This window comes from Maylandia zebra, linkage group LG13, assembly GCF_041146795.1.
Source record: "Maylandia zebra isolate NMK-2024a linkage group LG13, Mzebra_GT3a, whole genome shotgun sequence".
In the NCBI taxonomy this organism is placed as follows: Eukaryota; Metazoa; Chordata; class Actinopteri; order Cichliformes; family Cichlidae; genus Maylandia; species Maylandia zebra.
Window position 1 is genome coordinate 946615 of NC_135179.1, and position 12364 is coordinate 958978.

A 12364-nucleotide genomic window follows, 5' to 3' on the forward strand; every position below is an offset into this window, starting at 1 on the left:
TCATTTGCAAATGTTTAATCAGACTGTTTCTTACTGTCGATCACTTAAAACTGTCAAGTTATCTTTGTGACTCAGTTCAATGAAAATTTTAATGAATTAATTAAATATGTGACTTAAAGGCAAAATGAAGACATTTAAACTCAAATTCTAAACTTAAAGGATCATTTGAAAAACCTTTTAGAGGTTTTAAAAAATTGTTTAAGACATTAATGGGTTGGTTATTTTGGGGGTTAACCTAGTGCAACCAAAGAATACAGCAAAGGTACTGAGACATGGCGTCAGGCCACTCGTATACGGTAAATGAAAGGCTTGCACTTGGAACTTAAAAACTTTCTTGGGTTTCAAAGAACAACTTCTAAAAAACTTCAAGAGGAAACTACTGCAGCGTAGAGAAGGGGACCTTATTTCTGTCTCCATGAACTCTTTCAGCGTAGCTTTGTACTATTCACAGCTCAAAGTAGCTTTCTCTTTGAACTGTGAATATTTCCACATTAAGAAGCTGCTGTCAAGTGTTTTCACAGGTTAGTCTTATTCTGTATGTCTGTGAAGGAACGTCTCTTTCAGACAGCAAAAAAGGCCATGAACAACTGTATTACACAACTTTGGCTCTTTGCAGACATCAGCACAGACAGCATGCTAACGGTAAGCTAGCCAAGACTGAAGTGAATGCAGGCTGCAGCATTCACAGCCCAAACTTCAACACAAAGAGCAGTGTTGAGTAGTCAGTCTCCGTTTCTAAAGCACAGTCACTGTTGTAATCTTTAAAGTCTGTGCAGGTTTTGCTTTGTGTTCATGCCTAAATACTGAGACAGACACGTGTGTCCTCGTTAGGATAGGGATTTGTGTTAGTGTGTGCGCCTGCAGCCTACAGGTTTATAGTGTTAACTGGTAATTATGTAAGAATGTGTTTCAGGTCATTTTACAGAGAAATGCAAAAGTAATGTAACAAGTAGTGTAACAAATGACGTGCTCCTGGGAGTAATTAAGTAACAAATGCTTTTTGGCAATGGTGGTCACTCCCAATGTGGAGCCAACGAGAACTCGATGAGAATCGAAAGGAAAGTTCGACAAGTGATATTGAGAATGGAACGGCTTTAAAACAGCCTTTCACACTGCCATTGGTCCCGATTGGTAAATGTAGCTTAGCTCTTCCTAAAACACCCTCTTATATGTTCCCTTTCTTTGACCTCACGCTGAGCCAACAGTAGAACAATCGATCTGAAACTGAGCACTTAGAGCAACGTAAAGGCTGAGGTTTTGATGCACATAAATACATACATGCACTTTTCCTACTGTGTGGCAATTTTAGCACAGAAGTCAAACTGTACAACGTTGTCATCATACATATTCACACTGGTCTTTGCATGTAGCGTCATAGGTGCACCTCTCATGAAAACAGGCCCAACTGAGCAGCTTTCCCATCCATAGATGGTCCTGGTTTCTGTGGGAAATATGGTGTTGGCTTTAAGCCACTACGTTTCCAAATTCAATCTGAATACACCGTGCTAGTAGTGTCATAGCTAACTTTTGGTTTTGGCCTTCCAAGTGGAACTTCTTGATAGTAAAATAAAGCTTTTTGTGACGCTGAGTTCACTACAAAGGCTGAACGATGGTGTGCCGGTCATCACGTGAAGACTTGCATCAATGTTACTGTCATAAGCCCCGAGTTTCTCCTGACGCATTAATCAATAAGTGTTGGTTCGAAATAACTTGGGCACAGAGAAAAAGCGTTTTGAACGTCTGTGTGAATGAAACTGGTAGTAAAGAGCGTTTTTTTAGCGCTCAAGCAGAGAAGCAACAACACGATGAACCAATGGGAGTTCATGTGATTTTGTTTATTTAGCGTATGTACAATAAAGCTTCATCACACGAGGCTTTCTCAAAAAACAACATCCGTCATACATACACACAAAAAACACACCATCTCAATCTGCTCAAAGCAGTGGTCAAAGCAGTGGGCGGAGCTTTTACTCACTGTGGAGTTTCCACGGGGAGGGCTGTGAGTGGGGGCAGAAGCGTGTGAGTTCAGTGGACGAGGAAAAGCAGCAGCAGCGCTTCATAAAACAAATATTGCACAAAGATCAAAAGACAGCTATAGCAACCAGTGTGTCAATATCCACAGCACATAAGCAACAGATTAACCACAGCAGACGGGGACATTTCTGATCTTGTTGGATCTTCAGTCGGTAACACTGGAGTGTGAAGAGCAGATTGTAGGCTCGTCTATGCAGATCTTCACTCGTGGCTTTTGAATAGGTCAGCTTCACTGACTTCACCCATTCACACCTGCTCTCCACTGACAAAGTGACGTTCAACCAGAAGCCACAAGGACACAGAGCGAGTCACAGGTGAACATCAGAGACCAACTGCTGTCAGCAAAGATGAGACATTCTCATAGTCACAACAGTGACGAGGTTTGCCTTTACACCTGCTGCTCCTGTACTTCATTCACTGCAGTGTTTTAGCTCCTCATAACTTACACATGAAGTCTATTTAACAACAAAAGGCTTCTTCTATTCGAGCGTTTCATACAGTACATCTCCTTCTATAGCATCACATGACATGTCACAAGGACTGTGTTCAGGGTTACGGGCAGATTTCCCCAACACGCAGATGTCTTCTTGTTCTCAGCAGCTGTAAACAGTGAATGAAGATCATGGCGCTTTGGGAGCTATAGCTGTTTTTTGACACAGTCAAACAGACTTAATGCTCAGCATTTTAAAGGACGGAGGGAGGGTGGTGCCAAACAGCTGTGTACAGACACAACGTGGAAAAGAACAGACATTCGTTTGGAAACAACTTAAAGGCAAACAATCAGGATCAAACCAGGTGTGGATTGAAAACACAGGTGCTAAAGCGGTTTCAACATCACACAGGCTCCCGGCTCACATTCAGAGATCATGTCTCTCTCACACTTACCAACAACGTGCCACAGAACCGCTGTGCACACCGGAGGAATGTTCTCAACGAAATATAACATTTACAGAAATATTCATAACTCGATGGGATCATCTTGCACCCAGGGACATTTAAAGAACAATAAAATAAAAACAACAGATTGTCTGAATACAGACCAACCAATCAAAACACTGAGGAAAACAATATATAAACGACACATGTGCAGAAGTGAAACCCCACCAATCGCTGTGATAACTCAAACATTTTACAAAAGAAAAATCAGGACTGCTCGCAGGATCCTTCAGCCAACAATACAAACCCTTGTTGCTCTTCATGTTTCATAATTGTTCTCCAAAATAAAAGGTAAGACAGCAACCTGCATTAAATGCATACAGTGACATTCTCAGGTCGCAGGAAACCAAAGGGATCAATGTGTAGCTGGCGTTCGATAACTCACGTGCAACTTTCATTCTTCCCTTTAAAAACCTCACGCATGGAAATCAGTAGATCAATAGCGGCTTTACCGTACGGTCCTTGTAAGGAACGGCCTTGAAACTATTTTCATTTTGACATGAAAAAGGAAACAAACAAATTACAGGTGACGCTCGACGCCCACATCCCCGTATTTTAAATGCAGTCTTATTTTAGTGCAGAGCCTCCACACAGATCTGCTCTTCGGTAATGTCGTCCAGCAGCGGCACATCTACGGGGCTGCACATGTCGCTGTCGTAGACCTCTGTCCCCAGGAGCGCCTCTTCCTCCAGACCTTCTTCTTTGCCCTTAAAGCCTCGCTGCTCTGAAGGAGAAGTGCTTTCCACCGACTCCAAGTCCTCGATCCCTGCGCGGTAGTGAATCATGAGCAGGGTGAGGGCCTGGAGTCTCTCCCCTGACTTGGCCAGGGCAGTGCTGATAAGGGCCTTGCGGCGTGCATCTGTGGCTTCCCTCTCCTCCAGCAGAAGGGTGTTATTGTGCTCCAGCTCCTGGTCAATTTCCTGTTGCAGTTTGTCCAGCATCAACTCCAACTTCTGGGAGCGCTCGTCTGTGGGCAGCCCCCGGTAAAGGTCGCGACCTATCTCCTTCACAGCTATGAACACACTGTCGTCCAGCCCGCCCTCCTTACGTACCAGTTTACTGCTCCCACCGCTTCCAGCTGGCTGCTTTGAGGGGCTGGCACCACTGGTGTACGTTTCAGTATCGCTGCTTTCATTGTCAGATGTGTTGGGGGTATGTTTAGGCGAGGGCTCCACCGCTCCCGGCACCACGTCGGCTACCTGTTCGGTAAACCGAGCCTTGGGCACCTGGCGAAGGTTAAGCAGACGGGAGCTGGTGTTGATAATGTGGCGAGTTAGACCCGTGGTGGCGCGGTTTATGGTGGATTTGGCTTCGAGGTCAGCTCCACGGCGTTCGGCTGTGGCCACACAAAAAGGATTTTCAGTGAGGCACTTCTCCTGGCACTTTTTGTGGCAAACATAGGCGCAGACCATGCACTGAGAGGCTGCCTTGGTCCAAACCTTTTTCTTGCAGTACTCACACCAGGTGGGGTTCTGGAACTGTGTGTCCTGGAAGTTATGACGGACCTCCTGCAACTGCAGCGCGCTGTAGGTCAAGTCCTCGCGTGGCGCTGCAGGGACGGGTTCCCTCTCCCTCAGGTCCTCCTCCTGAACACTGCCCTCTGTTTCTCTTTCCACCAGCCCAACTGGATAGTCCAGCTCCCCCTCAGCTAAGTAACAGAAGTTTAAAGTAACATCTCCATAACACAGCTTCTCATTGAAACCTTTGTGGGTGCTGAGACTGCGTAATGCAGTGCGACTGACGTTAGCTCTGGGCTCTGGAGCCCCCAACCTGAAGGTGCTCTGGTACTCTCCTGAAGATGTGGCCATACATTCCAGAGCTATGTGCTCCAACTGGAGGCTCACATGACCCAGGCATATCAGACTGCCCAGTTTAAAGGGATCTTTGCACCACAGGGCCACATTAAGGTATTTATGGTTGCTCTCTACCTCAAACACCACAGATGCCTTGGACCAGTGTGCCGTTTGGTTACGAAACATGGTTTCTGTGGATTCCCACAGGGAGTGGTCCTCTACACTGTCCCGTGTACTGGAGGAGCTCTCCGATGCTTTGTCCTTTGCTTGATCGGCCTTGCTGCTGCTGCTGGTCACAGTTGATGGAAGTACCTCCTCACTCATGTCCGTTGCCTTGCTGGACTGTTTCGCCTCCGTTTGTTTGACGCATGCCTTCTCGGTGGCAGACTTGTCCTCACCGGGTCCAGCGCGCTGAACCTTTTCTGGAGACTTTTCTGAAGCACTGGTCGTCTTAGTAATGGAAGGAGCAGCGGTGACATTAGCAGCTGCAGAATCCACACTTTCCAAAAGGCTCGTTTCGGAGGATGCCGACGTCAACCTTATCTGCGGTCGTGGTGGAACTGGAGGGCGGGAAGGGGGAGGTGGGGGAGGGACAGTAGGGCGTTGCAGAACCTCCCCTGGATCACTACTGGTCTTTTGTGGGGAGGGCTTTGGTGATTCTTTGGGCTGGGGCTTTAGTGGTGACTGGAGACCCACCAGGTTTAACTTGCGGTTGAGGATGGGTGATATAGTACCAAGAGGCTTAGAAGCCAGGTTGGCTACAGTCCTTTTGGGGCTTTGGTTTACTGTAAGTAAGAAATCCTCCTTGGTCTCACTGATAATTGTGGCACTGCTATTTTGCCCAGCAGTGCCACCGCTAGACTTGGATTCCACAATCAACTCTTCAAACTCAGAGTCTACGTCTTTGCTGTCAGACAGGTCAGAAAGGGTGCTGATGGGGGCTGGCTCTTCCTCATAACCTGCTTGCTGGGACATGAAACCAATTTCTTCAAGTCCTTCCTGCAGAGCTGCCGGGTTTCCCAAAGAGGGAGTCTGATGACGTACTGGTCTCTCGTAAAGTACCAACACCTTTTCTCCGGCCTGCTTTAACAGTTTTGGTACCTGAACCGAGGACGTCACTTTAACACCTGTTAACGAGAAAAGAAGAATGAGATCATGCAAGTTTCAAATTAGAAGTGCAAAGAAACGAATGTTTCATGTTAGAAAGTAACACAAACACCTCGGACCTCCAATTTCAATGAGACGATCACCCTTTTGCAGCTCTGCCAAAGCTGCTGGGGAGTTGGGCAAAACTGTCTCGATGCAAACATGCACTGCATCGCCCTCACTGGCAGTGACGTGCCTGAACGTCATCCCCACACTGCCACATGTCCCCTTGATAATCTCCGTCTGATGCAAGAGAGAAAGAAGGAAAAAAAGCACATTTAAGACTACGACCGACTAGTGGTTAAAAGTCACAAACGTTTACAAATGTTTAACTTTGTATAGTAATGCAGTGTGAGAGAGGTTTAATGTAGTCATACGCTGTTTTGGAAGAAAGTGTAAATAATTAGGTCTGAGAAATAAAAAATATTGCAAAAATGAATTAGTTTGTTTTTTGAAGCTCCTTCCAATGAGTCCGAGTTAGCAGGTTACTGTGTTTGAAACGGTCACAAACAGCGTCTTGAATAATCCGACCCCATCTTTGAGACCTGATGGGCACCTAAACCGAGCACTGTTGAGCACAGTGGGTGCCCCCACAGGTTTAAAACTTTCCTTTTTGCTACAGCATATAGTTAGGGCTGGATCTCTGAAGCTTAGGCTGCTGGGGGATTCCCATGATGCACTGAGTTTTTCTTCTTCATTCATTTTTAATCAATCTTTTTGTTAAACCCACTAAATTAAAGCTGAAAGCCTGCACTTCAACTCCATCCTAGTTGTTTTATTGAAACTTGATTGTGGTAATGTACAGAACCGATGGTAGAAAAAAGCTGATATTTTGTGACCTAACTGGATGTTCCAGGATGAAAGAGCAGGTGGAAAACACATGAAGAGACCCATGTCTGGTTTACAGAGAACAATAAAGGGGGGCTGACACGATGTGAGCAGACTGAGACAAACGACTGTAATCTCCCTGCTGTGGATTTGTTACAGTTCTGCTGGAAGGCAGTGAGTGAGTTGGTGCTGTCCATGAATAAGCATCTGATCTATATAGTCTGCACAGTTGGTTAAGGTGCACATGAAGTCAAACATCACATTATATACTGTTTATAAAAACTGATCCATTCTCTTTATGTCAAATGTTTCTTATTTTAAAATTTCTCATTATACGGGATAAGTAAGCTTAACATTTTAAACCTCTCCATTTTCATTCATCACACAACTGCGGGAAGCAGAGTCAGCACTGATGCTTCCCAGCACCAACCAGCAGAGCGTACTGCAGGAGTCGGCATGGCCCCCTGCCTGGGTGGGTGTCCTCCAAGTACTCTGCTTCCCCTCAGCTACACTAACTGGTGTTTCTAAATGATCTACCCAACATACAGTGTGTTTAAACAGAATAAAGAGCGACATGTTAGCGTGTAGCTGTCAGTGTGTGCGTATTTGCCTGCACCATTGTGTCGCACATTGATAAAATCTGGAGCAGGACTCCAGTCATGCATGGGGCTGGGAATAATTCAGCTCAGTGTGAGAGTCTTCATTGTGCTTCATTAATGGGCTCACTGGTTTCCTTTCTCGTCTGCCTCACAAACAGCATCACCACTTGCTTCCTGTGTGTGTAGTTGTATTACTGATATGTTGGGTACAATACAGTTCCATTTGGGGAGAAAAAGAGGTTCCCGGTAGGGCTGGGCGATATATCGAGTTTTTAAAAAATATCGATATATTTTCATACGAGATATAAGATGTGACAATATCGTTTATATCGATATAGTCTATGTTACGTTATAATTATACTTGTGGAGCCGCAGGTTTGCCTCTCTTTCGTCCACTTTTGTCTCTACGCAATGTTACTCGGCCTCGCCTCTCAACAACTCCGCCTCCCTCATAGCTTCACCTGCAGGCAATGACAAGATGAAAGCGGAAAATCTCCGTTAGCGAGTTACCGTGCGTGGGGCTGGACGGCGTCAACGTGTTAGCGAGCTAACCGCGCTAACGACATGCAGCCCGGAGGGGCTGCACGGCCTAAAATCCTTTCATTTTCTCAAAAATCGTCAGTGCGCCTTATGTATGAATTCTGGTTGTGCTTACTGACCACAAACCGATTTTATGTGGTACACAGCGCTCAGCAATCTGTCAAAAAATGTTTTAATATGACTTTGCTAAGCTACGGAGCTGCACCGCTTGATGGATTGTCGGAGGATTACGGCTACCGGGGAGGAGCCTCGCGGAGTGATACGTACTGTGCTTCAATGTAATATTACCATACTGTGTGTGTATAAGGACCACAAATGGCACCTGTTCAGAGACGTGGTGCAGCTGTGAAATCTGTCTCTTTGTTATTACGCTCAGCGTCTATTAGTTTACATTTTGACTGCACAATTGTGAGCTTTTTGTTATACACAAAAACAACATTGTTTTCTTTTATTTATGGACCATGATTATTTAATAAATGCTGATAATTTATTTTTAAGTAATTTCTTCATGTACATCTACGCTGTATGTAAATAAAAGTGCCCATGTGACATCTGGGACACAGTGTGACTAAGAACTCTCTTTTTGTTCTTAACTTATGGCTTTAAAAAAAATATCAAGATATATATCTTATATCGCCATCCAGCTAAAAAATATCGAGATATGAATTTTGGGTCATATCGCCCAGCCCTAGTTCCCGGCGAAGTGAATCGTGGAGAAGGGTAAGTAGTGGACACGATCTGGTCTCCAGGAAATGAAGGTAAGTTAATGTAATGTTCTCTGAAATGATTAAAAAAAAGATTGAGTGTGTGTCTCAAGATTTAATCTGATCTGGCCATGTTGAAGACTATAACACTGCAGAGTCAACAGGTTGCTGCAGGCCAAAATGAAGACGTTAACCCAGCACATCCTACAGGCACCTACTGCATAACACATGATCAAAAATGCACTAAGTGTGCAACTGTGAGTCATGCTCATGCTAATGAGAATTACAAAACGATTCAATGACTGATGTTTATATGAATACAGGAGTGTTTACTTTTGGTTTTCTACACTCTTATGAAGAGTAGGTTTTAATAAACACATTACCAGCTGTACAACGTTATAAAACTGGTCTGGTTGTGCTTTGAGGTAGGAGCCAAAAAGGGTGTAGTTTGTCGGTGTGATCACCCGTGTGTACACCTGTGAGCATGGACGCGCTTGTTTTTAAAAGGTTCCTTCATGTAACGATCTGCTAGGGAGTGTGGGGGGGCCACAGCCCCGTCCTCCAGGGCATGAAGCAGGTATGGAGGAGATCAAGACTCCAGACATCCAGAGGCCCCCAGAACACAAGGCTCCTACCTCAAAGCACACTGTGCGCTGTCGATCTTATGTGCTGCACAATAATGTTTAATATTTTGTATTTACTGTTATATTCCCATATATCATCGTGATGTTGTTTATTGTATTGCTCTCATTTTCTTCTGCTTGTTTTATTTTTTCTTTCTCAACAGGTGATCCAGGTGATCGATATATGCATTTTTTTGTCTGCTTATTTAGTTGGTTTTTGTTTTTTGCCCTTTATCCCTGTCCCTCTTCTCCGCTGTTCCCCCCCCCCCCCCTCTTCCTTTCTCCCTTTTCTTTTCCTCATTCAAGTCTGTCCCGTATCTAGCAAGTGAAAATAAAAAATAAATAAAATAAACAATAAAAGGTGAATCAAATAGACCATTACGGCAAGGCTGGGATGGTCCATTTGGTAAAGTAAATCCGTTGGGCATCTTTTTTCGCCTTTAGACAACAATTCTGATGGCAGAAGAACCAAACGGGACAGGCAAAAATAAATAAATAAATAAAAAAAATAAAATAAAAAAGAATTCTGGTTGTGCTTACTGACCTCAACCGATTTTATGTGCTACACGGCGCTCAAAAATATTTTAATATGACTTTGGTGAGCTACGAAGCCGCACCGCTTGATGGACTGTTGGAGCATTACGGCTACCGTAGTCAGGAGCCTCGGAGAGGAATCTGGGTCCTAAACTCTGTCGCTTCAGGTCCCAAAGTCAAACAAACACTGCAGCATCACTGAGAGTTAAAAACGGTCTAAATTCTTTCATCTGTAATAAAATGATCCGCGTTCTGCTCTACCAGGTGTAACAATTAAGTTTAACATCCAGGCATCCATGAAAACAGAATTTATTACATTTAACAGAGTTAGAAGTTAGCAGGGAGTTAGCTCGCTAGCTTCCACCTAAGCATGACATACCATGTTCTGACTGAGAGATTTCTGAAAAAATTCAAACGTACAGCTCTGTTATCACTTCCAACATAAATGAAGACAGAAAACTAAACAGCAGTGACGTTTGTAGGGTTACTGAAGTTGGGCTAGCTGGTATTTAATGATGTGCTACCTGACTGCTAGCGACACAGCTATGTTAGCATAAACACAGTGAAGCTGGAGGATGAACGGTAACTTCTTTTCACTCGATAAAAGTTAACGTGAGGGTTCCCGATGGTTAGGGACAAATGTAATCGCATGGCAGGATGCTGTAAAGGGACCAAACTTCAGCAGGAGAACAACTGAGATAATCCATCCACAATACGAGGTTAGTCATTCATATACTGCAACAACATGGGAATAGAGCAGCTGTGAGAGAATTCAGCATTAATGAATCAATGGTACAGAAGTGGAGGAAGCAAGAAGAATGAGTTTAATAAAGTTAGACTTATCTGACTGTCTTGTTTAATGCGCCTTACGTATAAGAAAATATGGTAGTTGTAATGTGTGTCTATGAATGATAAAATAATTTCACTTCATTTAGACAACATTTATATATCACTAAGGTATTAACTAACAACTCTGCAAACACAGTGGCTGACTGTTTTATTTATTATCTGCTGCATGATACACTGGCATACGGCGGGGAGGGGGCGGGACTTCAGGTTCTGAAAGGTGAGAGTAGGTGATGAGGAGCAGCCTTGTAGCTGTGTGTATACAGCTGCTGTACCAATGCCTACAATAGATTTGCAGGAGAACACAAGTCCATCCTGCTCAAGTGCAAATACACACACACACACACACACACACACGCACGCACGCGCGCACACACACACACACACACACACACACACACACACACACACACGCGCGTGCGCAGTCACTGTCACTCATATGCACCCAATTATACAGCAGCACAAAGGCCCAGTGCTAATATTAGCTCGTTTTCAAGACATAAATCTGCAGTTTCATTTGTTTAAAAAACAAAACCCTCCTAAACCTGTTCTATTAGTTTGTATTTAAATACAGTGACCAAGTGTAGAAGGAGAAATTGAATATATGAACATAAGAGTAAGTTTACTGCAAAGTCAGCCACATTTAAAATGTGAAGGATTCATGGTCTTATAAACATGGTTCACATGGAAGTCAAACTTGGGAACCTCTAGCCCAGGGGCGTCCAACTCCAGGCCTCGAGGGCCGGGGTCCTGCAGGTTTTAGATGTGTCCTTGATCCAACACAGCTGATTTGAATGGCTAAATCACCTCAACATGTCCTGAAGTTCTCCAGACGCCTGGTAATGAACTCATTTTATTTAGGTGTCGTGACCCAGGGTGAGATCTAAAACCTGCAGGACACTGGCCCTTCAGGCCTGGAGTTGCCACCCCTGCTCTAGTCCATATTTGCCATAGATATTCCCACACAATATCCCAGGCACTTTGCTGTGTCCATCAGTGTACGATGTCCCAACTTACATGCTACATGTGGGGGACCTGACTGCTCTATGAACCTGGTGCATAATAAAAAAAAAAAAAAAAAAAAAAAATCAGTCTTTGTTTACACAGTCAAAATGTAAACAAAGACGCTGTGCGTAATAAGCTTTTACTCTACGTAATTCAGCTTCTACTGCGTGACTGACAGCCTGGAGTTTGAAATCCACTTCGTAAACACGTCTCTGAACAGGTGCCATTTATGGTCCTTATACACACACAATACGCTAATATTACGTTGAAGCACAGTGCGTAGCCGTTAGTGATGGGATTTCCGGCTCTTTTTAGAGAACCGGCTCTTCAGGTTGTTTTGTTGCTTTAATTAATTTATTATTAACAATAATATAAAATTATGCACAAAAGGAATTACTAATGTGTTAAAAAAAAAAAAAAAAAAAGTGGTTTTATTTATACATGTTTATATATAAATATATGCAGTGGCCCCTAGAGACAAAACACATACAAACTCCAAAACACATTTCTAGCATAAGTGATGTAGGTAGCTCTGAACTTCCAAAACAGAGCTACCTAGATCTCGTAAATTACACAATTGAAAGCATGAAAGCATATGTGTATTTGTGTATTTATACACAAGCATTCATATATAGTCAAATAAAAAATAAAAAAAGTTCATTTTCCTGTTATTACCACACACCAAATCCGGTCGTTGGTACTTGCTGGCTTGTGTAGTCACTAGGTAACAAAAGCTCAACACTGCCCCCTAGCATCCTGGAGCACTTCTGTTGTGT

At 43.8% G+C, this 12364-nt stretch overlaps 1 protein-coding gene across 1 annotated transcript in view; it reads right to left on the reverse strand.

Moving 5' to 3' along the window:
* Positions 1-1820: 1820 nt before the first annotated feature.
* pdzd8 (PDZ domain containing 8) overlaps positions 1821-12364 on the reverse strand; it is an 84999-nt gene continuing 74455 nt past the window's right edge. Inside the window, exons 4-5 of the mRNA XM_024804700.2 lie at positions 5990-6152; positions 1821-5890 (exon numbers count right to left, since the gene is read on the reverse strand). Coding sequence (XP_024660468.1) covers positions 3543-5890; positions 5990-6152 — 2511 coding nt within the window. The 3' untranslated portion in view covers positions 1821-3542. The remainder of the gene's footprint in view (positions 5891-5989; positions 6153-12364) is intronic.